Raw genomic sequence first — 27,488 nt, 5'->3', positions numbered from 1 at the left:
AGCCGAGGAGAGGGATAACTGCAGCGGAATGCGGCAGTTCGGGAGAGAGAGAGGAGAGAGAGGAATAACCTGGTTTGCTGGTGCCCAGATGCCTCAGCCACTCCCCAACCTCTGGCGGACGACAGCCGCTCCTCCCCGGGCGTACCGGAGCATTTCCTCCGACCCCTGGCGGATGCAACGCCCCTCCGCGTTTTGGCGGCCGGTAGGGAGCCCCTCCGCCCCTGGCAGCAGCTACACCACTCAAGACAGCCGGCAGAGAGCCCCTCCTCCCCTCACGGATGGCGGCCGTTCCTCCGCGTCCAGGCGCGGCCGGCAGCGACTCCACCATCCCCTGGCGGACGGCCGCGGCTGCTACTTTGGGTTGGCTGGTAGAGGCGAGGGCTCCACGACAGCACATCCCTCCTCCCTCCCGGGCTTTGGCACCAATGTAACAAGGTTGACATGGAAAAGGAGGAGGCAGGAACTGGCTGAACCATCAAAATAATAGTTTAATAAAAACTTAAACAAAAGACACAGAACACAAACGCACACACTGCAGCTGCGTGTGGCTCTCTTTCTCCCAAACTGCCACATTCCGCTGCACTTATCCCTCTCCTCGGCTGATTAGCCCAATTGGGGGCTGGGCGTGCATAGTCACGGCCCAGCCCCGCCCTCCTCCTCATCACACATGGAAATATCATGACACTTAAACTTAATGAACTATTGAAACTTCATAAAGCCACCATGAAATCTAAATGTACACTATTTTCTTTCTTAGTACACATTCCTGGTCTTATTGTGACAACAATTCATCGTGGTACATCTGTCAAATAGAGGCCACTTTTCACCATCCAATCAATTCCCCATTAATAAAGTGAAGTCCCACCATACATTTTTATTTCTTGATGAATATATGAACCTTTTTTTTACATTTCCGGGTTTGGAATATGGAAGTAAACTATAGTGGGGTAAACATCTATAGCGGTGAATGAGAGACTGCAGCAAATAATATTTTTACATTCCCATGTGCTCTAACACCAAAAATAAAATACAATTTTATGTTTCCACTACTTTCCAAAAAAGCATAAAATAGAAAGAGATGGATCGTAGGATTTAGAAGAGAGAAAAATTTGAAATTTACCGTCACCTCAACAGCTGTATTTGAAACAACAGCGTTGACAGGTTTTTTTTTTTTTTAATAATGCCAGGGTAATATAGCCTAACACAACAATGGATTTTATGAATTTACACACAAAAAAAGTTTGCTAGATTTACAGTGCTAAATAAGATGCAAATCCATCATCACATTCTGTGAAAAGAGTCCATTGTTCCACTTGAAAAAAGGTAATTTTACAGAAGTAATGAAACTGGTTGCGAATGCAGTTGTATGTTGATTTCAACCAACAAGAATCATCACCCAATTTTTTTTTAACACAAAATTACAAGACTTACCTTTCCCGTAGAAATATTTGTGGTAATAATACGCTCCCAAGTCGATGTGTTCGATGATGTATCGCTTGACCTTTTCACGGTGGATGGGCTGGTTCTCCCGTGGTACCTCCAACACAGACACACCAGCATTGGTACAGTGAGAACTTAAAGAGGACTCAAAGGAGCAGTTTTCTCCTCCGCCACTGTAGGTGGCATTGTTGGCCCTGGAGAGTGAAATTCTCCTCTCGCCCTCTCCCCCAATCTCATTACGAAAATGCGGGCAATTAAGCACCAATCCATTGCTCTTCCCATCACCCTCATCAGCATCCGGGTTCTCCTTGGGGTTTAGGTCCTCCCTACTGCCCAGGGGCGATTCAAACATGGATGCAGGCGCAGTAGAATTCCCACCCACATGAGCAACTCCTGGGACTTGGTACTGTGAGGCTGCAGAAGCTCCGGTGGTTGTGTTCTTCCTCTGACTGAGGTTGACTCGATTGGCGACTGCTTCGCTGATGTTGAAGAGCACGCTCTGGACATCGTAGTGAGCAAAGCACTTCTGGAAACTGAGTGGCCGACGGTCATCCTGCTCGGTCGAGAGCCTCAGACCATCGTGTTCACTCTTTATAGTCCTTAACTTTCTAAAAAGCGATGTCTCGGAGGACTCTGACTTGAGGCGTCGCATGAAGGACTTCTCTCTTTCACGGCTGTAGAGGAGGGAGCTGTCCACGTAGTCATAGCTGGAGATGCGGACGATCTCACCTCGGGCTATCTGAGCGGCTGTTTGCAAGCTTGGGGAGAGGGTGGTGTTGTAGCGTAGAAGTTCTGGAAAGCCAACAGGTGGGGCGCTACGATGCTCTAAATTGTCAATCCTGTATCCTCGCAACATGGTAAAGAAACCATCGTTTCCGAGACCTTGTCGGTCAATAGAGGACGTGCTTCCATACTCTCGATGCAAAGATGCACCAGTGTTTGGATTGACAGCATTCTGGTCCATTATGTCCTCTGCATCGATGTCACTGATAGTCACATCACTGTTACTCCGCTGTCGAATGGGATGAAGCCCCTTCAAAGGGGATTGACTCAAAAGGTCACTAAGGGAATATTTTGTATCAGAGTAATCCGGCTCCAGAGCTACGTCACCTAATTCAGTAATCGCCACACTTTGGTCTGGCTGTCCATTCTGAAACGCTGCGATGACGCTCTCATAATTGGGTCCCCCTCGACTTTCCAAACCTTCCTTTTTTGGGGGCCAATCCGTCACCCTGGCTCGCACCCCCATTTTAGGCATGGCAGGTGTACCATTCGTTTTGCTACCCCCATCCAGCTTGCCTTGGGTGTGAGTAGCTGGATGTCCCATACTCCCATTCAATGCTTTAAGTTTCCTGCTGAATAATTCCTCTGATGACTGCATGACGTTAAAGGAGCCCTCAAGCGACTGAAGGTGGAAGGTTTTCTTTATTGTCAATACCCGCAGCTCAAGCGCATATCCTGCTTGCAGCTGCTAAGGAAAATGGGAATTCAATTCCCCTCATCGGTTACATTGTCATAGATCACCCATTCGAGTCTCTTGGAAGCCAGGCCAGCTTTCTCAACAAGGTTAGGAGACGTCCTAGAGGGAGTTACCCCACATGAATGGCTGGCTTTCACTACAATTCATTTTTCTTCAAGAGGGACCACTTTGAAGAGAGACGGACAGCATTTGGGTCTCACGGACAGTTGGAGCTTCAAGGAGCAGAAGGGGTCAGTTGAAACAGCTCTCCTTTCACAGAGCTCAGCTAATTTAGGATGACAGCTGGAGAAGAGAGATCTGTTGGGAGCAAAGAGAAAAACAAAAGCACATTAAGGTTTCATGCACAGAACGGAGGAATACATTGATTCAGATACTATTCTAATGCTTTAAGAGGACAGTGGGGAGTCTTTCTCAAAACATCCTTATGACCAAAGAACAATGTAAGACTGTTAGATAAGAGTAGGGTGTGTGCCATAAAATAGGCCAGATGACTGCTTTCAAAGCTACTTCCTACAAAGAGATCATTTACAAATATAAATTGCTATGTTACTCCTTAGTTTTATTGGCCAAGCAGTGGTTCAAATATTTTTGTTAATGATGCAGAAAGATAAACAAAAGGGAAAGTCCTGTGGCTTTTAAATGCATATTAAGTATATTCACTAACTGTCAGCCATAGTCAGGTGCCATCTGAAATATCACACATTGTTCAAGAGACAGAAGATGCTTTTGTCTTTCAGGTCCACTTAACATTTCAGAGCAACACAGTAAGCCAACTATCAGTAGCTAAAGTTTCAACAGGCCGCATGTTATATCAGGAAAAGAGATAAAAGGATATGAAGATGTTTAATAAACAGCCCATATTCTTGTATATATTGCCACTGTTCTTATAAGGGTGTTTCCTCAACTCCAGGCACTTTAAGCACCGTGGACTTCTAGAAAGTAGACTCATTAAAAACAATTTCACACTCATACAAGTTTGTATCTACTAAAAATGTCAAACAGCATGTGTACATGCATCAAATGTACATGCACAATTTATGTATTTTATTTTCTGAAAATGCCTTAAAATTCCCAGCACAGTGTCATTACCAGCACATCTTAAATTCTGCATTGTGTTAAATGAAATTCTGTGGTGGAAATGACAGTGATGGAAATGAAATTTTTAATGTTTTTGAAATAAAATGGCCCAGTCCTTTGTCTAGCTAAGGCTAATTTCATTGCTAATATTTTATGCATCCTAAATACACACAGTTAATTAATATTTTCCACACTTTGTTCATAATTTGGCTGTATTACAACTTAGAAATGACTGCAATAAAAATATTCTGCCCACAAGATATATTTACCTTGAATTTTCTTTAACCATTACTTGTCTCAAGCATGCTCTTCACTTGTCATTTGACCAGTGTTCAGAATATTAGTTACAGCCTTCAAAAGACGTGGTAACGGTCCTATATACTGTATATAAACTGGTGGCCAAAAACTTTGGAATAATGTGCAGATTTTGCTCTTATGGAAAGAAATTGGTACTTTAATTCACCAAAGTGGCATTCAACTGATCACAATGTATAGTCAGGACATTAATAATGTGAACAATTACTATTACAATTTGAAGAAAATGTTCAGAACTTCTTAAACTTCTTCAAAGAGTTCTCATCAAAAAATCCTCCACGTGCAGCAATGACAGCTTTGCAGATCCTTGGCATTCCAGCTGTCAGTTTGTCCAGATACTCAGGTGATATTTCACCCCACACTTCCTGTAGCACTTGCCATAGATGTGTCTGTCTTGTCGGGCACTTCTCACGCACCTTACAGTCTAGCTGATCCCACAAAAGCTCAATGGGATTAAGATCCATAACACTCTTTTCCAATTATCTGTTGACCAATGTCTGTGTTTCTTTGCCCACTCGAACATTTTCTTTTTGTTTTTCTGTTTCAAAAGTGTCTTTTTCTTTGCAATTCTTCCCATAAGGCCTACACCCCTGAGTCTTCTCTTTACTGTTGTACATGAAACTGGTGTTGAGCGGGTAGAATTCAATGAAGCTGTCAGCTGAGGACATGTGAGGTGTCTATTTCTCAAACTAGAGACTCTGATGTACTTATCCTCTTGTTTAGTTGTACATCTGGCCTTCCACATCTCTTTCTGTCCTTGTTAGAGCCAGTTGTTCTTTGTCTTTGAAGACTGTAGTGTACACCTTTGTATGAAATCTTCAGTTTTTTGGCAATTTCAAGCATTGTATAGCCTTCATTCCTCAAAACAATGATTGACTGACGAGTTTCTAGAGAAAGCGGTTTCTTTTTTGCCATTTTGACCTAATATTGACCTTAAGACATGCCAGTCTATTGCATACTTTGGCAACTCAAAAACAAACACAAAGACAATGTTAAGCTTCATTTAATGAACCAAATATCTTTCAACTGTGTTTGATATAATGGCAAGTGATTTTCTAGTACCAAATGATCAATTTAGCATGATTACTCAAGGATAAGGTGTTGGAGTGATGGCTGCTGTCTAGATTTGATCAAAAATGACTTTTTTCAAATAGTGATGGTGCTGTTTTTTTACATCAGTAATGTCCTGACTATACTTTGTGATCAGTTGAATGCCACTTTGGTGAATTAAAGCACCAATTTCCTTCAGAAACAGCAAAATCTGTACATTATTCCAAACTTTTGGCCAACAGTGTATATATTCAGTATACATATAATGCATACATAAAATCTTGTTCAAAGGTTCCCTCTGCGGGCTCTCCGGCATTTGAAGTTCACTTGAGCTCAGCAGTGAAGCTCATAATTTGTGGGTTGGGAAGGTGCCCTGATGACCTAAATGGCTTTTTCATGTTTCATGAATATCGTGTGAGTGCCACATTCATGCATTGTGAAATGGTGATATAATGTGCTATATAGAATCTTCTAACATGACCTGACATTGCTATCAGCACAGAAAAATAAATAAATACTGCTAAATCCATCAAACTGGTTGACCTATAACATAAAGGCTATGGCTCTTCTTTTTTTTTTTGCAACAGTACCACCAATCATAATTTCTATTTTCATGGCGTATAAAAGTGGTAAGGATGTGTATTACATCCTGTCTTCAGTTCAATATCTGGTGTACTTTAAACCACTGCACAACATATATTTTAAAGCCATTTACTTTTAAAAGAGGATAAGCAACATCTGGAGGGGAAATGTGGGAGACATAAAGATTAGCTTAAATGTACATGCTTTTGTCTGTGTACTTAACATAAGAGGGGGCAAAGGGCTGCTAAATATATTAAATATAGAATATTAAGACTAGTGCAGTTATTAACATTTTGATATGTTGATGTTAGCATTATTGCAAAGGTGTGATTAAAGTATACTGTAAGCAATCTGTATTGTATCTAAAGCAAAGTTTTTGATTGACCTGGAAGTTGTAGTTTAACCCTGAAAAGACGGTTTGACCCAAATGCACAGCTGGTTGATTTCTATATAAGGCAACTAGGACTGAGAACACTGAACTGAGAGGTGTGGGGGGTGCAGTCTTTAGACAAAAAGCATTTACATTTATGCATTTGGCAGACACTTTTACAGAAAGCAACTTACAGTGTGTTCATGTATGCAGTTTATCAGTATGTGCTCCCTAAGGATCGAACCCAAGGCTTTTGTGTTGCTACTACCAGCTTGGTTACAGGAACATTCAAGGAGCATACGTAACTTGCTCCAACATTTGGAGTAGAACTGACCCAGAATCACATTTTGAGTTGTATGAACTAACGTAAAAGGGAAAGTCTCAGCTTTCTAGTGATATATGCTTTATGCTTCTATCCCAAACCGTTGCTGAGAGATAATCATTTAATACAGTTCATTTTATCCAAAAAACAAACTATGGACTTTGCATAATTTTCCTGAGGTAAATGTATACAGTTAAGTGAAGGTTGTTGACATGTCATCACTGATGCACTGATTCAGCTAGTACATGAGAGATACTTTCAGCCAATGTCATTCTGCCTTTCAACATCTCATCTGATGTTCATTTATGTTTTTTCAAAAATGGCCCATTACGATTGTTTTGTTTTTTTTTTTTTTTTTTTTTTTGTTAACAACACTTTTTGATTCATATATAAAAAAAACAGAATAAACAGAATATATATATATATATATATATATATATATATATATGTATATATACAGTTGTGCTCAAAAGTTTGCATATCCAGGAAGAAATTGTGAAAGTTTGGCACTGATTTTGAAAATATGCCTTTTATTTATGGATAGTGATCATATGAAGCCATTTATCATCACATAGTTGTTTGGCTCCTTTTTAAATCATAATGATAACAGAAATCACCCAAATGGCCCTGATCAAAAGTTTACATACCCTTGAATGTTTGGCCTTGTTACAGACACACAAGGTGACACACACAGGTTTAAATGGCAATTAAAGGTTAATTTCCCACACCTGTGACTTTTTAAATTGCAATTAGTGTCTGTGTATAAATAGTCAATGAGTTTGTTAGCTCTCACGTGGATGCACTGAGCAGGCTAGATACTGAGCCATGGGGAGCAGAAAAGAACTGTCAAAAAACCTGCGTAACAAGGTAATGGAACTTTATAAAGATGGAAAAGGATATAAAAAGATATCCAAAGCCTTGAAAATGCCAGTCAGTACTGTTCAATCACTTATTAAGAAGTGGAAAATTCGGGGATCTCTTGATACCAAGCCAAGGTCAGGTAGACCAAGAAAGATTTCAGCCACAACTGCCAGAAGAACTGTTCAGGATACAAAGAAAAACCCACAGGTAACCTCAGGAGAAATACAGGCTGCTCTGGAAAAAGACAGTGTGGTTGTTTCAAGGAGCACAATACGACGATACTTGAACAAAAATGAGCTGCATGGTCGAGTTGCCAGAAAGAAGCCTTTACTGCGCCATGCCACAAAAAAGCCCGGTTACAATATGCCCGACAACACCTTGACACGCCTCACAACAGTGACGAGACCAAAATAGAGCTTTATGCTCACAACCATAAGCGCTATGTTTGGAGAGGGGTCAACAAGGCCTATAGTGAAAATAATACCATCCCCACTGTGAAGCATGGTGGTGGCTCACTGATGTTTCAGGGGTGTGTGAGCTCTAAAGGCACGGGGAATCTTGTGAAAACTGATGGCAAGATGAAAGAAGCATGTTATCAGAAAATACTAGCAGACAATTTGCATTCTTCTGCACGAAAGCTGCGCATGGGATGCTCTTGGACTTTCCAGCATGACAATGACCCTAAGCACAAGGCCAAGTTGACCCTCCAGTGGTTACAGCAGAAAAAGTTGAAGGTTCTGGAGTGGCCATCACAGTCTCCTGACCTTAATATCATCGAGCCACTCTGGGGAGATCTCAAACGTGCAATTCATGCAAGACGACCAAAGACTTTGCATGACCTGGAGGCATTTTGCCAAGACGAATGGGCAGCTATACCACCTGCAAGAATTTGGGGCCTCATAGACAACTATTACAAAAGACTGCACGCTGTCATTGATGCTAAAGGGGGCAATGCACAGTATTAAGAACTAAGGGTATGCAGACTTTTGAACAGGGGTCATTTCATTTTTTCTTTGTTGCCATGTTTTGTTTTATGATTGTGCCATTCTGTTATAACCTACAGTTCAATATGAATCCCATAAGAAATAAATGAAATGTGTTTTGCCTGCTCACTCATGTTTTCTTTAAAAATGGTACATATATTACCAATTCTCCAAGGGTATGCAAACTTTTGAGCACAACAGTATATATATATATATATATATATACATACACATATACACACACACACACACACACACACAGAATCAATTTAAACCACCATTATTAGAATAAATCATAGAAAGAATTCCATTTGTATATTTGTCACCTACTTGAATGACTCACCCCATCACCCAATATACACAGTCTGGGGCAGAATGAAATCTGAGTATCTAAAACCTCTTAACCAGAATTCTTGAATCTTAGCACAGAACCACAGAACATGGGCCATGTCTCCATCCTCCAACTGACATCCCCAGCAGATAGGTTTGTCTTGTAAACCAAGCCTAAACAATCTAGAGGGAGTCCAATAGAAACAATGCAAAATCTAAAACTGAATAAGGCGTACCCTTGCATCCCTACACATAGTTTTAACATTTTAAAAAATTATTTGCCACTCCCCGTCCTCCAATACCAAGTTCAAATCTCTTTCCCATAACCTCTTAAGAGCTGTTAAGGCCCTATCACCAAGACTCTGAATCAACAAGGAATAATATACTGATGCTTCATGACCCTTTCCAAAGGCTGTGAGCATCATACAGAGGGTGTCTGCAGCTTTAGGGAGTGTGTACTGCCACCAAAAATAGTACAAAGTAAATGGCGCAACTGTAAATACCTGCAAAAATTGAGACCTAGAAATCCCAAACTGCTGTGTCATATTTTCAAATATCCGTTTTCATGAAGATCACCAAATGAAGCAACACCCCTCTCAAACAGTTCCTTCCAGCAAAATGGGGACTTGTTAATACATAATTTGGGGTTCAGCCATATGCTTGAGGAAACATTTAGGTTAATATCAAAATTGAACAAATAGGAAATCTTTGTCCATACTGAATGTAAGTGTGAAATAATGGGATGCATTTTTACTTCTTCAGGCAGTTTGATAGAAATACTTTGCAATGGCGAGATTGGGGCAAAGACCGCTTGTTCAAAGTAGTACCAGGGAGGGGCTCTCCCAGGTGGAAGAGACCAATGGGCCAAGTGTCTAAGATTAAAAGCACAGTAATAAAACTTTTTGGGGGGAGGCCTAAACCTCCTTTGTCAATTGGTCTATGTAACTTACTGAAATGCAACCGAGGTCGTTTACCATTCCAAATAAAGGACTTGGATATGCTAACAAATTGTTTAAAAGAAGAAAGAGGAACTTCTAAGGGGAGAAATTGTAGTAGATAATTGAATTTGGGGATATAATTCATTTTTATAACATTGACCTTCCCAGCCATAGACAAATGTAGAGAAGCCCACCTATCAACATCACACGAGAACTTTTTCATTAAATGGGTCAAAATTAACAAATCTTTCAGATTTGCTGGAAATAAAATGCCTAAATACCTAATGCCTTGCTTGGGCCATTGAAAGACACCAGGTTGGAAAGCTGTAGTGGGGCAATATGCTGTCAGAGCAAGAGCTTCCGATTTAGACCAGTTCACCCTGTATCCTGAAAATTTGAAGAAGGAATTAATAATTTTATGGAGGCTAGGCATAGATATACTTGGGTCAGAGACAAATAATAAAAGTAATTGAATCCACCCAATAAAAAAGTGTTCCCAAACCCGTACATTTCCAAAATCTTACAAAGATAGTCCCATTTCACCCTATCAAATGCCTTCTCGTTGTCAAGTGAGATTGCAGAGATCGGGGTCTGACCATTCGCTACTGACCACATAATATTTATAAACGTCTAATATTATCAGAAGAACTATGACCATGAATAAACCCCACTTAATCAATGCAAGTTATTTTAATGGAGTGGGTCACATACAACATATTAAAGACCATATTACACCACACAGGATGTACATCACCCTTGTTAAGAATTTCCAAATGTATTTTTATTGGGGCAGCACAAATATGACATAATTTCATGACATTTTTTCCCCCTTGAAATTGTGATTAATTTTGATTAATAGAATTTACATTAACATGCCTCTTTTGGACTGCTGTACGAGTTCATGACAAATCGTAACTGACAATTATTTCCCATGATATTGTAATTGCGATTAATTTTGCTGAATAAAATTTACATTAAAAACCTATCTTGTAGGGCTGCACGATTACATCTGAAACAATTATTGTTAGGGGTATAACAATTCACTCATCTCATGATTGGTTCGGTTCATGATTCTTTTTTTTTTTCTCCCCTTTTCTCCCCAATTTGGAATGCCCAATTCCCAGCGCCCTCTAAGTCCTCATGGTGGCATAGTGACTCGCCTCAATCCGGGTGGCGGAGGACGAATCTCATTTGCTTCCGCGTCAGAGACCGTCAATCCGCGCATCGTATCACGTGGCTTGTTGAGCGCATTACCGCGGAGACTTAGCACATGTGGAGGCTTCACGCTATTCTCCGCGGCATCCACGCACAACTCATGAGCCTCCACATGCTGTGAGTCTCCACGGTGTCATGCACAGCGAGCCACGTGATAAGATGCGCGGATTGACTGTGCATACTGTACAGCGAAGACAAAACACAATGTCCGCGCAAAAGGATGTGGGGTCACACGAGGTTAAATAGGCTACAAATCTAGAACAAGCTGACAATCGTGCTCCTGACTGACTTTATTGCTCTTTTCTATATAAGTAAATAAAGATTTCACATTGGCTCTCTGAGCAGCATGAAAAACACCGTTATAATTTGTTACAAATAAATTATACACGTAATTATGCAACGGACATGTCTGTGATTGGTTACAAAGCTCAACCACTGCAAAAATTGTGTAAATAGAAAATGTTCTGTTATTGCACGTATTACTTATTATTCTAATATAACTGATTGTTGTATTTTGCATCATACTTGACCAAAAAACATAGTAAAATATGGTGCATACTTGTGTTAATGCTACCATGACCAATGCATATGATACTTTTTTTGTAAATGAGTTCACAATGTTAAAACAACCGTGACATTTCTATGAGGCTGAAAAGAGAAAACTAGCTCCAAGAATGATTACTTTGGTTCCCTCGTGTTGATTTTCCCTGCACTCCCTTGCTTACTCCTTTGCAGCGATATTAGTGAGAAGAATTTTGGATCTGAAGTGCTGTAACCTAACTAGCCATATTCACACTGAAACAGCAACATAATAACTTCATTAAGTGAGACAGGCTTTTCTGAAAGGACGAGCAAGGACAAAACATAGGGGATCCGGTTACGTAATCCCTTTTCACACTGACACAATCACCAAAACACACACACACACACACACACACACACACACACACGAGAGAGAGAGCAGGGTCATTGAGAAAAGTTCTGTCTACCAAACGCAGCTGTAGATGAGACTCGTTGACTATTCATGATTAAAAGCGTTTCAATGTAATTGATGTAGGTGAATTCCATACAAACAGATTTTTGCCCTGAATGCTGATTACAAATCTAAATGTCTTGAAGCACTAATTAATCAAAGCAAACAACATGCAAATCACTGACAATGATTTCCAAGGCTGTGTAGAATTCAGTAATCCATACATTTATTTTGGCAAATTGGGTTTAAAGGGGAAATTATTTATTTTTTTATGTTAAAACATAATAGGCTAATATACAAGTTAAATTTGCAAAGTCAACTAAAAGTAAGTCATTGGTAGTTTGACTTCCTCAAGAATGTAAACACTGACTTAGTGGAGCTTTTAAAGAAATAGTTCACCTAAAAATAATACTTCTCTCATCATTTACCCTTATGACTTTGCAAACTCAAATGACTTGTTGCATCCCAAACCGCACACTTCTGCACTATTTTACGTCATTTTGAAGTGTAAGTAGTGCGAGTAGTATGTTTACACTGAAAATGCAACAAAAAGAGTGTACTACGAGTATCCGGATGATGCACTTTTCAACCGTCAAAACGGAGTGTGGAATGTTGGACACTTCGTGCACTCTGCACACGCGGCTTGCCGTACATAGCGGAAGGGGCGGAGTTACTGACAGCAATGGCGATCTGGCAAAACAATTGTAAATAATGGAGAATATGAAAACTTACGAAACTTCTGTGAAAACAGCACCTTACAAACTTGAGTTAAATGCTTTACCATCATACCATGCTGTGTGAATATGTATGTTATTGAGATATAAGTGTTGAACTGAGGGTGGATAGTGTGCTAAAGCTAGCGGCAATACAACGCTTGGGTTTGAAACGTCACTTCCGTCAGCTGTTAAACAGCGATCACTTCCGTGTAGTAAAAAAAACATTAAGTGTTCCATTTGGGACGATACTACACTTTAAAACTTCACTACATGGCTGAGTGCATAGTACATTTTGTAAGTGCATAGTGTGTTATTTGGGACACAGCAACTTCCCTCAGTGCATGCGTCAAGAACTAGAAAGTGTAATCGAGCTTGAAATCATGATCACACCAAGCAGACTGCAGATGTCAAGATTTATAGTGAAAAAGGAGTTACATGTACAATGTTTTACAATACAAACTAGGGCTACAACGGTACATGTATCCACGCCAAACCGAACGGTACAGTACATGCAGTCACACGAGTAATTACATATCTTAGTATGCGTGCAACCAGTATTAAAACAACATATAACGAACAACACAAAACCACGTAGAACTAAAATGAAAAAATATTGCGGAGCAACACGGGACTGCATGGGATCAAAACTTAACAGAACTATTTTTCCTTTTATTATTATTTATGTTTGTATACAATGTGCATATAAGAGGCTCTCAGGCTACATCTACATTCATTTAGATACATCTGAAAACAGCATTTTCGTTTTTGAAATGGTCTCAGTCTACACTGCCGTTTTCAAGCGTTTTCCAAAAGTTGCTCGTCCGCACTGAAACGTATGAAAATGCTTAAATCCTCTTACTGCGCATGCGAAAAAAATTGCTGTTGCATGTACGGTCTGAAGCGCAATTGTCCTCGTGTTCCGTTGCCAGACACCAATTCCGAGTAAACTTCCCGTCGCCTTTGAAGGAATGCAATGTGAAGGTTGTACAAAGTAACATTTATCTTTCAAAGTGAATATCAGGCACAACAGCACCACTATAACACGGGCCGCCATCTTGATTGTTTTGATTTAATGGATCACATGACAACAAATATATCATCATTTTCAGATATATCTATTTTCCCTGTCCACACTACAATGTGAAGATGGTGTTTTCAAATTTATCCACTTGGGGAGGGTTTTCAAAAAGCTCAGCTTTCACTGAAAACAACGCTGTCTCAGTGTGGACGGAAGACCAAAATGTAGAGAAAAAGATGCGTTTTCAAACGTATTAGTGTGGACGTGGCCTTAAGTTTTTTATTGTAATTTCGTTGAAAAAATATGCATAGTGCAGTCATGTATAAATGAGGCTTCACAATAATAATTGTTGCGCATCAGCTACTGTGTTTTCAAAATAAATCATTTAAAGAAAGATTCTTTGGTTTCGCAGCTGTACCGAATCCGTACCGAACTGCAACCCCAAAACTGAGGTACGTATCGAACTGTGAATTTTGTGTACCGTTGCAGCCCTATTACAAACACTATGAAGTAAACATTGTCATATAAGCTAATAAATACTGTATGAGCAGTAATTCATCAACTGCAGACCATCATTTTTAAGTAGCTGTCATAATTGTCTGGTAATCCACTATTGTATAAATACAGGCTTTACTTATTTTCTCTAGGGACATCATCTGTCAAAATAACCAATCAATAACAGTTATATAAATAAACGTTCAAAGATGTAAAAAAAAAGAAAAAAAAAGAAAGAAAATATCAGCAAACTATCGTTGTTCATTTTTGCAGATTACCGATCGTTCCAAAGCAGCTATCTGTAGCAGTTCACCTCTATCGCACCATGCTTGTTAGGATCCGGTGCAAGGATCAACCCGGCACAGAAAAAGCATCTGCTACACTCTCTCTGAACTCCATTAGATGCCTATCAAACTCCTCCAGTTGTGTTGAACACAGACAATGATAAATGTTCTCAATCGAGTCCTGTCTTTCTCTTCACTGCCCTGATTGCAGCACAACTTCTTGGTCAGCAAAAAATATATCGTCCCCCGTGACCTCTGACCCGTACAGGGCTCATTTACTGACTGGGCCTTCTGTGTGTGTGTGTGTGTGTGTGTGCGCGCGCACACATTAAGCTGCAATGATAATGGGTGGTCTGTCACACACACACAAAGGTCTTTAACGAGAAATACTCAGCAGTCATTATCTTTGGTCAACCTCCAAGGCCAAAGAAATTGATTCGGGGAGGAGGGGGAAGGTTGCGAGACTAATTACGGCAATGAACTCATTTTCAGTCATCGGCTGGGTTGTTTTCACGTCTCTTCATGCAGAGCGGAGCTGTTTTGCAGGGTCTTAAAATAATCATTTGACATGGTGGCCTGATTAGAGGCTGTGTGAGTTTAAACGTGCTGTCAAATTAAACATATCGTTTGAAGGCAACGTTGACTAATATTTCTAAAATACAAAAATAGGCTACTTTCTCTACTTTGGTGCTTTTCACAAAACCTGTCAATAAAATATCCTGGTCATATTTGACCACAAATCAATGCAAAAAGATGAAAAAAATAAATAAATAATATTTTGCATGGTGGCCGATAGGCCGATACAATGCCGATATATCACACAATTTAATATAGTAAATAACATTAACATAAAATTGCTAAAAAAAAATAGTGCTAAATTAAAAAAATATATATTTACTCAATTTCACACAAAACTTTAACTTTGTAAAAAAAAGAATCTAAAAAAATTATATTGTATTTTAAATCAAATTTTAGTAATTTATTTGCACATGAAGAAATTGTTAATATATTAGGAAGAAGGAAATAACAGTACACACAGTAGTCCAGCAACCATGAATGGCATGTCCATGTTAGCAATCGCATTTTTGTAAAAAAATACAGAATAAAACCAATTGCACATACAGTTCATATTGAATAAGACATTTACTCATAGTGCACGTGAAGCGCTTTTACTTTGAAGTTGCACTCATGCGCTCGTGCGGATCAAGCGCGAGCAGCAATCTCCTGACAGTTTAAACGGCCTGGATCGCCTGCTTGGATTGTCACAGAGTGACCGTCATGATTTGTGAATCAGAGGAACCTTTGATCCTGAAGTTTTGATTCTGGCCGATGGAATACGCACTTCAGATGAAGATATTAGATGAGCGCTCGACAGGAAGAAAACGCTGTATTTTCATGAGGTTCATGAATTACATCTGTTTAAACGAGATATCTGCATATTTACATTTGGTATATAATAGAAGTTTATTGATATTTGTCTTTTATCGTTAGAAAAGTTATAGGGAACTAGTGTTGCCCCGATACCAAAATTTTGGCTTCAGTACGATACCAGCCCTGGTACCTCGGTATCGATACTAACTCGATACTTTGATCGGTGATGATCAGAGGGTGCTTCAGCAAGGCTGGAATCGGGCAGATTCATCTTTGTGAAGGACGTATGAATCAAGCCACGTACAAGGTTATCCTGGAAGACAACTTGCTTCCTTCTGCGCTGACAATGTTCCCCAACTCTGAGGATTGGGTTTTCCAGCAGGACAATGCTCCATGCCACACAGCCAGGTCAATAAAGTTGTGGATGGAGGAGCACCAGATCAAGTCCCTGTCATGGCCAGCCCAATCTCCAGACCTGAACCCCACTGAAAACTTCTGGAATATGATCAAGAGGAAGATGGATGGCCACAAGCCATCAAACAAAGCCGAGCTGCTTGAAGTTTTGCGCCAGAGTGGCATAAAGTCACCCAACAGCAATGTGAAAGACTGGTAGAGAACATGCCAAGACGCATGAAAGCTGTGATTGAAAACTCTTCAATCTGAACTCTTCCCAAGTTAAAACATTTGTATTGTGCTGTTTCAAAATGAATATGAACTTGTTTTTTTTGCATTATTCGAGGTCTGAAAACACAGCATCTTTTTTGTTATTTTGACCAGTTGTCATTTTCTGCAAATAAATGTTTTAAATGACAATATTTTTATTTGGAATTTGGGAGAAATGTTGTCAGTACTTTATAGAATAAAACAAAAATGTTTATTTTACTCAAACACATACCTATAAATAGTAAATCCAGAGAAACTGATCATTTTGCAGTGGTCTCTTTCATTTTTTCCAGAGCTGTGTATATATATATATACAGGTGCATCTCAATAAATTAGAATGTCGTGGAAAAGTTCATTTATTTCAGTAATTCAACTCAAATTGTGAAACTCGTGTATTAAATAAATTCAGTGTACACAGACTGATGTAGTTTAAGTCTTTGGTTCTTTTAATTGTGATGATTTTGGCTCACATTTAACAAAAACCCACCAATTCACTATCTCAAAAAATTAGAATATGGTGACATGCCAATCAGCTAATCAACTCAAAACACCTGCAAAGATTTCCTGAGCCTTCAAAATGGTCTCTCAGTTTGGTTCACTAGGCTACACAATCATGGGGAAGACTGCTGATCTGACAGTTGTCCAGAAGACAATCATTGACACCCTTCACAAGGAGGGTAAGCCACAAACATTCATTGCCAAAGAAGCTGGCTGTTCACAGAGTGCTGTATCCAAGCACGTTAACAGAAAGTTGAGTGGAAGGGAAAATTGTGGAAGAAAAAGATGCACAACCAACCGAGAGAACCGCAGCCTTATGAGGATTGTCAAGCAAAATCGATTCAAGAATTTGGGTGAACTTCACAAGGAATGGACTGAGGCTGGGGTCAAGGCATCAAGAGCCACCACACACAGACGTATCAAGGAATTTGGCTACAGTTGTTGTATTCCTCTTGTTAAGCCACTCCTGAACCACAGACAACGTCAAAGGCGTCTTACCTGGGCTAAGGAGAAGAAGAACTGGACTGTTGCCCAGTGGTCCAAAGTCCTCTTTTCAGATGAGAGCAAGTTTTGTATTTCATTTGGAAACCAAGGTCCTAGAGTCTGGAGGAAGGGTGGAGAAGCTCATAGCCCAAGTTGCTTGAAGTCCAGTGTTAAGTTTCCACAGTCTGTGATGATTTGGGGTGCAATGTCATCTGCTGGTGTTGGTCCATTGTGTTTTTTGAAAACCAAAGTCACTGCACCCGTTTACCAAGAAATTTTGGAGCATTTCATGCTTCCTTCTGCTGACCAGCTTTTTAAAGATGCTGATTTCATTTTCCAGCAGGATGTGGCACCTGCCCACACTGCCAAAAGCACCAAAAGTTGGTTAAATGACCATGGTGTTGGTGTGCTTGACTGGCCAGCAAACTCACCAGACCTGAACCCCATAGTGAATCTATGGGGTATTGTCAAGAGGAAAATGAGAAACAAGAGACCAAAAAATACAGATGAGCTGAAGGCCACTGTCAAAGAAACCTGGGCTTCCATACCACCTCAGCAGTGCCACAAACTGATCACCTCCATGCCACGCCAAATTGAGGCAGTAATTAAAGCAAAAGGAGCCCCTACTAAGTATTGAGTACATATACAGTAAATTAACATACTTTCCAGAAGGCCAACAATTCACTAAAAATGTTTTTTTTATTGGTCTTATGATGTATTCTAATTTTTTGAGATAGTGAATTGGTGGGTTTTTGTTAAATGTGAGCCAAAATCATCACAATTAAAAGAACCAAAGACTTAAACTACTTCAGTCTGTGTGCACTGAATTCATTTAATACACGAGTTTCACAATTTGAGTTGAATTACTGAAATAAATGAACTTTTCCAAGACATTGTAATTTATTGAGATGCACCTGTATATATATATATATCTTTATCTTTCTATCTATCTATCTATCTCTCTCTCTCTCTCTCTCTCTCTCTCTCTCTCTCTCTCTATATATCTTTATCTTTCTATATCTATATATATATCTATCTATCTCTATATCGCTATCTCATATATATATATATATAATCTATCTCTCTCTCTCTCTCTCTCTCTCTCTATATAGGGACAGTGGTAGCTCAGCGGTTAAGGCTCTGGGTTACTGATCAGAAGGTCGGGGGTTCAAGCCCCAGCACTGCCAAGATGCCACTGTTGGGCCCTTGAGCAAGGCCCTTGACCCTATCTGCTCCAGGGGCGCTGTATCATAGCTGACCCTGCACTCTGACCCCAGCCTAGCTGGGATATGTGAAAAAGAAGAATTTCACCATATATGTGCAAATGTATAATGTGTGATAAATAAAGAAATTTTTTTTTTTTTTTTTATCTTTATCTTTCTATATCTATATATATATCTATCTATCTCTATATCGCTATCTCATATATATATATATATATAATCTATATCTATCTCTCTCTCTCTATATATATATATATATCTATATCTATCTCTCTATATCTATATCTATATATCTATCTATCTCTCTCTCTCTCTCTATCTATTTCTATACCTATCTCTATCTATATACATTATATACATACATACATATCTATATACATACATACATACATACATACATATCTATATACATACATACATACATACATACATACATACATACATACATACATATTATTTTTGGTTAAAAAAAATATGCACAACAGAGCTTTACAGTATTAATGAAAACATTAAATGAAAACAATCTGATTACCTGAGGCAAAAGGCTGCCATGGCTGATTCACAACATGCTGATATTCAGTACACTTGCTTTTGTGATATTGCTTACAGATAATAATACTAATAATATAACCGTTTAATAATATATTATTGTTACAATGAGTATTATTGCGACTGCTTCTATACAGTATAATATCTTCAATTTCATGCAATCAGTTGAATAGAGCTCTCGTTTCAGCTGGACTTTTATTTTGAAAGATCTTTGAAGTTCTTCCTGTTTGTGAAGGGTTCATTATATCAAGCTTCCCGTGACTCGCAAGCTGAAATCTTCGAGCTGCAACGGAGAAAGAGTTCATTTGAGAGTTCACAGCCGTTAATACACTCAACACACTGCACTGCGTCTCTGCTGATGGATACTATTGGACACACTGCATGAAAATCAAGCATTAGTAGTGTGTGTTGCGTTTGTGTGTGTTCATGTGTGTGCCTGCTTGTGTGTGTGAAGGAGATGACAGAGCATAGAGGCGGCTCTAATTCATACTGTGGCGTGAAGCGCATGTGACTATATTATTTCATTAAATGACATCCTTCTGCTGTTTAATGATCACACTTGGCCATATGGAGGCTTTTTATTATTGTTTTCAAATGGTCTTTGATTTCATCACAAAACTCGCATTACATTACATTTTGCTAATGGCAGCATAATTTAATATGGTTAACAACAAGATGATATCGTACCGTTTTACATTTTTTGGTATTGTGATATTTCTTTAGTACCGGTATACCGCGCAACCCTACAGGGAACTGCTGAGGAGAGACTGTTAGAATACATGCTTCAGAGGAAGATTTATGAGCGCTCCACAGGATGCTAGATCTGCTGAAGTTTTGTGAGGTTGGTTTATTACATCTGTCTAAACAAGATATGTGCATATTTGCAGATGGAATATGATATTAGTTTTATTGATATTTTCCTCTTTGTCATTAGACAAGACAGTTAAAAGTTACAGGGAACTGTTGAGGAGAGAGATTATGTAAATAACTACAAGCTCCGAAACTGGCATTCTCTGTGCGGTCAGCGCCTCTTCTATGAGTTGCGTGAAGTGTCCCGATCTAAGGGGGAGAGATTGAAACTGCACCCGGCTGATGCACACTCTGTCATGGGGACGCTCATCCCTTGAGTGCGCATGCTTAAAGCAGCTAGATTATAACGTGATATATTATGATTCAATAAATCACAAGCCATGTCACTGTGCATTTCTTATTGTGAAGAAAATTGGCAATATGCAGCTTTATTAATAAGAGAGAGTTTTTTTGTTTTTTTTGTGAGTTAAAGATGGACTGAAGTGAACAGAAAGATGAAAGAGAGGGTAGTCTTTGCCCCATTATACACGGCAACAAAATACGTTTTTGATTTGTTTGTTTTTTGGCTTGTTTTCCAATATAAATATCTAAAACTCCTTTAAAACAACATACATTTTCTTTAGCAGCTATACTGCAGAAAAAAAATTGTTATCTGAGAATGTTGAATATAATATTAAATATTTAAATATTTTAAAATGTCTAAAATTCCTTTAAAAAAGATGCATTCACCTAAGCAGCACATAAGATATTTAGACTTGCTTTCTGATTATAGGCCGATTTAACGGCCTCGCAATATATCGGTCGACCACTAATATGACCTACAGACATGAATGATGCCTCAAGGATTCCTCAGACATACAATTTCACTGTGCAAACTTTAAAACAGGTGAAAAAATCCAATAGACTTGTCACATGGCAACGTGCAAAAGGCCTTGCTTATTTATATCCTACAATCAAGTACACCTGGAGTATGAACAAATGAGCCTTTAAATGCTAACTGAAGCTTTCCTTCAAGTTATGCTTAGAAGATTACATTCCCAAACAAATAGTTAACCTTCCATTTTTAGCCACAGATCTGGACATTTGAGATAAGAGTTACTGCTGCATTCTGCATGGCTAGAAAATTTTGTCACTAAACAACTAATGAAAAAGTTTTTAAGGGATAGTTCACCCAAAAATAACTCATGCTGTTCCAAAACTGTCCTGAGATCAGTGAAGGCCAAAAACAGCCGGCCACTGTAGTTCTCTAGAGAAGAGGATCATTCTAAACCTCCTCATTATCCAAACCAGCTCTGACAGCAGGCCTACAAAGTCAGGACGCCATAATAGAGTTTGAAAATGCATGATAGTCTGAATAAAAACCTACTGTGGTGCCAGAGTCAAGAAAACTCTTAAATGAAAACACCTAGCACAACAACTAATTGAAGTGTCAGAGGTGAGAGGGTAAATATTAATAATCAAACCAAATATTTCTAAGCTCAAACACAGACGGATCATTCTTTCTACAGTACACAAACATATTCAAAGACCCAATTAGTATCTATAATATCTCAGTCTTTGCAATTACATAAAAAGGCACCAATAATAAAATCTAGATTTTGACATTTTCTAAAGAAAATGTGAGTGGTGCATGCTCATGCAAAACTCACCGGCAAAAGATTTTTACAGAATAACGACTGTTTCTCAAACAAAGTGATTTAATGGCTTCAGAAGACTTTGAATATTGTGCACATGCCGAAGAGACTACTAAAATGATGCTTTTATGGTGCTTTTTTAACAATCTTGGAGCTTGACGGACACTGGTCCCCATTCACTTTCATTGTATGGAGAAGAGGAGCTGAGGCATTTTACTAAAAATCTCCTTTTGTGTTCCACCGAAGAAAGAAAGTCATACGGATCTGGAACAACATGAGGACATGAGTAAATGTCTGAATTTTCTCAAGGGCTGAAAACATTAGAGGGAATAAAACGGCCTGTTATTTGAGAATACAAAACATTACGCACAAATCTAACACGTCGCTCACAGGTTATTCTGCACTCAAGTTCAAGTCTCTGTTACGGCACATATTAGAGTTCAGAGGGACTTGAAACCATTTTTCTGGTTTAAATAAAACTTCAAGGACAGTTGTTTTAACCTCGAGGTTAGGGCAGTAATTCTCGGGAAAGTGATTATTAAATTCTTTACACTCGTGGTGCAAAAAAGGCCAAACGAGAGACGTAACCAGACACTGGTATCTCTGTTTCCATCAACACTGTATTTCTGCTTCACCGGAGCAATTCACAGCTTCAAAGGAGGTGAAAATATGAAAATTTAGAGGACATAAATGGGGATTGTGGTCAAATCATGTCCACAGAACTGATGTAATTAAACCTTTTATAAGTTGCGCTTATCCTCAAGAGTTCGATATTAGATTCTGGGAAAGATGGTTCTTAGGCTATGATCGGAATAGCATACTATACACTACTTGTAGTATGCAGTACATGGCAGGCTATTCTTTATCAAAAAAAATTTTTAAAAGCATTTTGATCATCCTTTTTTAATTATTATGCATGTAGTTTTTATGAGCACATATTGAGCAAATATATGATTTGTACTTTTTAAAAGTTAATTTGTCACATTGCAGGACCATTTAAAATGAACTAGTGAAGGCAAAATATTGTGACCATTTACTGGACCTCAGATACACAGTATCCTCGTGCTTTAATATAAATTTTAACCTAAAATCTTGACCTTCTCTGTGAAAAGTTATTTCCGATATTAAAACTAAGTTGTCGGGGGGGGGGGGGGGGCGCTGGGTAGCTCAGTGAGTATTGACGCTGACTACCACCCCTGAGTCGTGAGTTCGAATCCAGGGTGTGCTGAGTGACTCCAGCCAGGTCTCCTAAGCAACCAAATTGGCCTGGTTGCTAGGGAGGGTAGAGCCACATGAGGTAACCTCCTCGTGGTCGCTATAATATGATTCGCTCTCAGTGATGCGCGTGGTGAGTTGTGCGTGGATGCCGCGGAGAATAGCGTGAAGCCTTCACACGCGCTATGTCTCCACGGTAACGCGCTCAACAAGCCACATGATAAGATGCGTGGATTGACGGTCTCAGACGCGGAGGCAACAAAGATTCGTCCTCCACCACCCGGACTGAGGCGAGTCACTACACCACCACGTGGACTTAGAGCGCATTGGGAATTGGGCAACAAAAAAAATAATTATTGTCATAAAGACGTAATGCTGTTAAACCTAGAATCTAGTACACGCAGTAACACTTGAAAATCCTTGATTTTATGACACTAAAATATATAAGCATGTATAATATTTACATCTTGTGACATTTTTATGGACTGGCCCCATTCACTTCCATTGTAAGTACCTTACTGCAGGGGTGTCCAAACTACGGACTGCCTGATGTGGCCCGCAAGAGATTTTGCAAATAGAACATAATTTGGCCCACTATTGAGAAATTATATGAAATTCGTATTCTGAGCACTGGGTGTCGGTATCACATACAGCCACATATCACAGCACATTTGTCTCCACTAGTGTGTTCTCTTTTTAAAATGTAAATTAAAATTTGCATAATAATAAGCATACCATATAAAGATGATGCAATAGTGGCATCTAGCCTTTTTATTATTATTATTATTATTATTATTATTATTATTATTACTACTACTACTACTACTACATCGGTGCGGCCCACGACACCTTATTTCTTTTAGCATCTGGCCTCCAGTAGAAGTTTGGACACCCCTGCCTTACTGTAAACGAAATTTTTGCTTTTTTGTTTTTTTTTATTTAACAAGGGACGAGATTAATGTTTTTTTTTTGTGGTAATCAATATTATGCCACAAACGCTGGCGATTCAGCTTAGCGTGTATTGTCCCAGGATTACTCCTTTAAAAATAGGACCATATTATTATATTATTTATTAGGACTATAGTGTTCCTAACAAAGTGCTCTGTGAGTATATTTCTGTCCTTTTGACTTCACCTTCACCTTGAGCTTTTATTTTGACACTGAATTTGCAATGCATTTGAACTGCTCTAAGGGTGCTTTCACACTAGCACATTTGGTGCGCAACCGGGGTCGAATGATGTCAAAGTTCAGTTCGTTTGGATAATGTGAACCCTGTTTTCCGAACTTGGGTGCGCAGCCGCGAACCGCACCCGGGTGCTTGAAAAGGTAGTCTGGGGTACGGTTCATGTGAACTCCGGTGTGGTTCGATGCTAATATGAACACAATCGTACCAAATCGCGGAAGTGAACCGCTTGTGATGACGTATAATTTGCGTCTTTGCAGGCTCACGATTGCAATTATTATGGTGTAATGCATTTCTCCTACCTGCTTGTGTCCAAATATACCACCTTCAGAGAGCAGCTCACATTCTTCTCATCTCTTGCAACGCATCCACGGGATCGCGGCAGACAAATGCTAATATTCTTGACATCATTGCACATTCAATGCATCCGCAGGAGACAAACACAAGTGTTGCTCTGTGCATGGCAAGTTTTCGTGGTAAATCCAAAGAGACAAACTTTAACACTTCACTTAACACAGTGACATCTTCTTGAGTTGTTACCTAGATACAGTGGTAAACAGCTGCCGCTTGTGCTTACGTTGATGACGTAATCGGTCCGCAGTTCGGACCCAAAAAATATGATGTGAACAGAGACCAGCGGGGGCAGGGGGAGGAAACAAACTCGGGTTCGGTCCAAGCAATTGAACCAAGTGTGAAAGCACACTAAAAGCGCTAAAAAACATAAGCCCTGCGCGTGCACAGAACAGTGCGTCACCTGTTTATTCTGAAGCACACACAGAACATGTTAATCAGTCTTTAATCACAGCCTCTTGCAGTTTAATAATCACATATGACCATAATGCCATTTTGATGTTATTTTGATTAATTGTGTGGCACTGAAGGATCATGAAATTAGTCTACTGATGTGCTCTTTATAAAACTAAATGGCCAAATAAAAGGCGCATTAAAATCACTGCGATATTCACAATATTGCTTAATTTGATATTGTCAGCAAAATCATCGCCATTATATTGTGAATATTCGATATATCGCCAAGCCCTAATACTGAACACAGTATATACACAATATAGTCTAGTATTCGGTAAGCAACACTATTATTCCATTCCGACTATAGATAGTCTTGTCGGCTTTCTCATCCTACTAACGGGGCTTTTCTCTACCAAGCATATTTGTTTGGGGCAAATGCCAAGTTGTCCATCCAAGAATGGCTGTAAGCAGTGGAGGGTCAGCTTTACAGACTCAAACAGTCCTCTGAAACACACCCTTACTTTCATCTGTGGCACACAACTCAAGTCGCTCAACGGGGAGGCATCCACCACAAGCTGACACTCAAATTAGCACCAGCATGCCAGTCTGGACGTTACGAGTCTACAACCTTTGTAAAAGACCGGCCTCTCCATCAGCTGGGGGCTTTGAAGCCTGTGAGGAGCACTGCTGGGAATTTAACAGCAAGTTTTTGTATAAGATCACACCCTTTGCAGCGCTGTTTTCCAATGTCAAACAAAGAATATATAGACTAGTAAGTCCACTTGAGTGTTCTCCCATTCCATCCGTCACTCATTCTCACCACTTCCAGGGCTGGGAAAGTGGAAGGGCTAGGTTTTTAAAACCTTCTGTGCTTCTGTGAAGAACTCAGAATCCCATGCTGCGTTGCAATGTAAACAATATGGCGGCATGCATAACCGGCAATAGCATTCGTGATCGCATCTTATCTATCATAATCAATAATATATAATATGTCCTCCAGTGCATCTGCTGTGAAGTGTACAGTGACATTTTTTAAGTTACAGCGTGCATTAAAGATCTTATGCTCTGGGAACCGTCAGTACAGGAGAAACGCAACGCGTAAGTTCTGACACATTTGAGAAAGCAACAACACGTGAAATCACGCTTGTATAACTAGTTTCTGGCCTAAAAAAAGACCTTTGATCGAAAGTATTACAAGGACAAGAAGAAGATTTGAAATGAGAGGAAAAAAAAAAAAAGTTAGATTTTTTAGAGCCAAAGTTGACCCTTCAGCCTTTGTCTACATCTCAACTGTTTGCCCTGGCCCCCGAGCAGCTGGAACGGTCCTCTCTCAATTCCCCAGATGCCTGGCTTCTACAGAAAATAGAAATGGGCTGTTAGCAGAGCCATCTATCCTTGGTGCAAATGAAATTGCTGGCCAGTAGCCCATTTTAACTCATCAGTCCCCAAAGACGTGGCCCTTTTTCCTGGTGTACATGACAATCCTTCAAGAACACTTGTTGCGGGATAACAGCATTTCAAAACGTAAACCAAACATCCAGTATTTTTCACTGCTCTACACATTCACATGGGCTGTTCAGACAGAAGACACAGCGCGACGAATAGGACAGAACGCAGGTGTCTTAAGACGCGTTTTTAAAAGTTGACGTTCTTTTTAACCTGACACAACTTTAAAAAAAACGTGATCCTGAAAAACAGCAAGACGCCTCGCAACAGTTAAAGACTCATACATAGAAAAACTATATAAAAACAGTGCAGATGGATGCAAAAATGCATTCTGCGTGAACAGCCCCCTTACACAAAAAAACTGAATAAACTGTAACCAAAAGAGAAGGAAGGAAGCGTGTGTCTGATGTTAGTCTAAGCCTATTTACTGCAACCAAAACAGGTGGCACATTCCTGAAAACTACAGGAAATGTAAAAATATGAAGGAGATAAACAGTAAATAGGTTAAGGTCCATTCACTTTGCATTTTCCAACAGACTAAATTACCTCTATTGTGCCAACCTTTGTAACAGGACTGTACTAAGACAAGGTACATGAAGTGGCTTTTGACCCCCAGATGCATTTGCACATCTATAGCCTACGATCCCCCAACTTCCTATCCAAGAACCAACCTCCATTCAATCCATTCAAAATAATGCTTAGGAGATACAGTACAAAAGAAAGAGAGAGTGCATAACTTGTTTAAACAAGGCATTCATTTAAAAGTAGTGGTGCACCAATCAGGAAATTTGAGGCCAATACCGATCACAGATTTTTTAACACTAAGATCGGCCGATACAGATGTCGATTTAAAAAGCCACACTTTTGCAAGTTATATTCTGCAGTTATGTTTATGCCCCACACAGTAAAATTACATTAATTGTGAATTGCTAACATTTATTTGCATTGAAAACCATTATGAATAGTTCTGTTGTCAATATCAAAGGTCATTGTGACATACTGGCAACCAGTAAAAACCATGAGAGCATCACACACAGCAGTGATACGTTAAAAAATAACAAAGTTGTCTATTACCATCTCAAAAACTGCTCCTGTGAGGAATCATTAGTATTTATGATTTGTTTGCCGCCTTTGGCGTTTTGTTGCAATACAAATAATTAATTATTAATCAAATGAGTGAAGACGCAGTGCCGTTATTTAAGGTTAAACAGTTATAT

General features: G+C 39.4%; 2 protein-coding genes across 2 annotated transcripts in view; both read right to left on the bottom strand.

Moving 5' to 3' along the window:
* Window positions 1-27,488, bottom strand: part of LOC127414395 (keratinocyte proline-rich protein-like) — a 401,795-nt gene that overhangs the window by 284,265 nt on the left and 90,042 nt on the right. The gene's annotated exons all lie outside the window — the stretch shown is intronic.
* Window positions 1-27,488, bottom strand: part of LOC127414356 (signal-induced proliferation-associated 1-like protein 2) — a 180,240-nt gene that overhangs the window by 106,901 nt on the left and 45,851 nt on the right. Inside the window, exon 2 of the mRNA XM_051652329.1 lies at window positions 1,432-3,217. Coding sequence (XP_051508289.1) covers window positions 1,432-2,821 — 1,390 coding nt within the window. The 5' untranslated portion in view covers window positions 2,822-3,217. The remainder of the gene's footprint in view (window positions 1-1,431; window positions 3,218-27,488) is intronic.

The sequence above is a fragment of the Myxocyprinus asiaticus genome, chromosome 23 (genome assembly GCF_019703515.2).
Source record: "Myxocyprinus asiaticus isolate MX2 ecotype Aquarium Trade chromosome 23, UBuf_Myxa_2, whole genome shotgun sequence".
NCBI lineage: Eukaryota > Metazoa > Chordata > Actinopteri > Cypriniformes > Catostomidae > Myxocyprinus > Myxocyprinus asiaticus.
The sequence above is the reverse complement of the archived record's forward strand: the minus strand, read 5'-3'. Positions and strand labels throughout refer to the sequence as shown.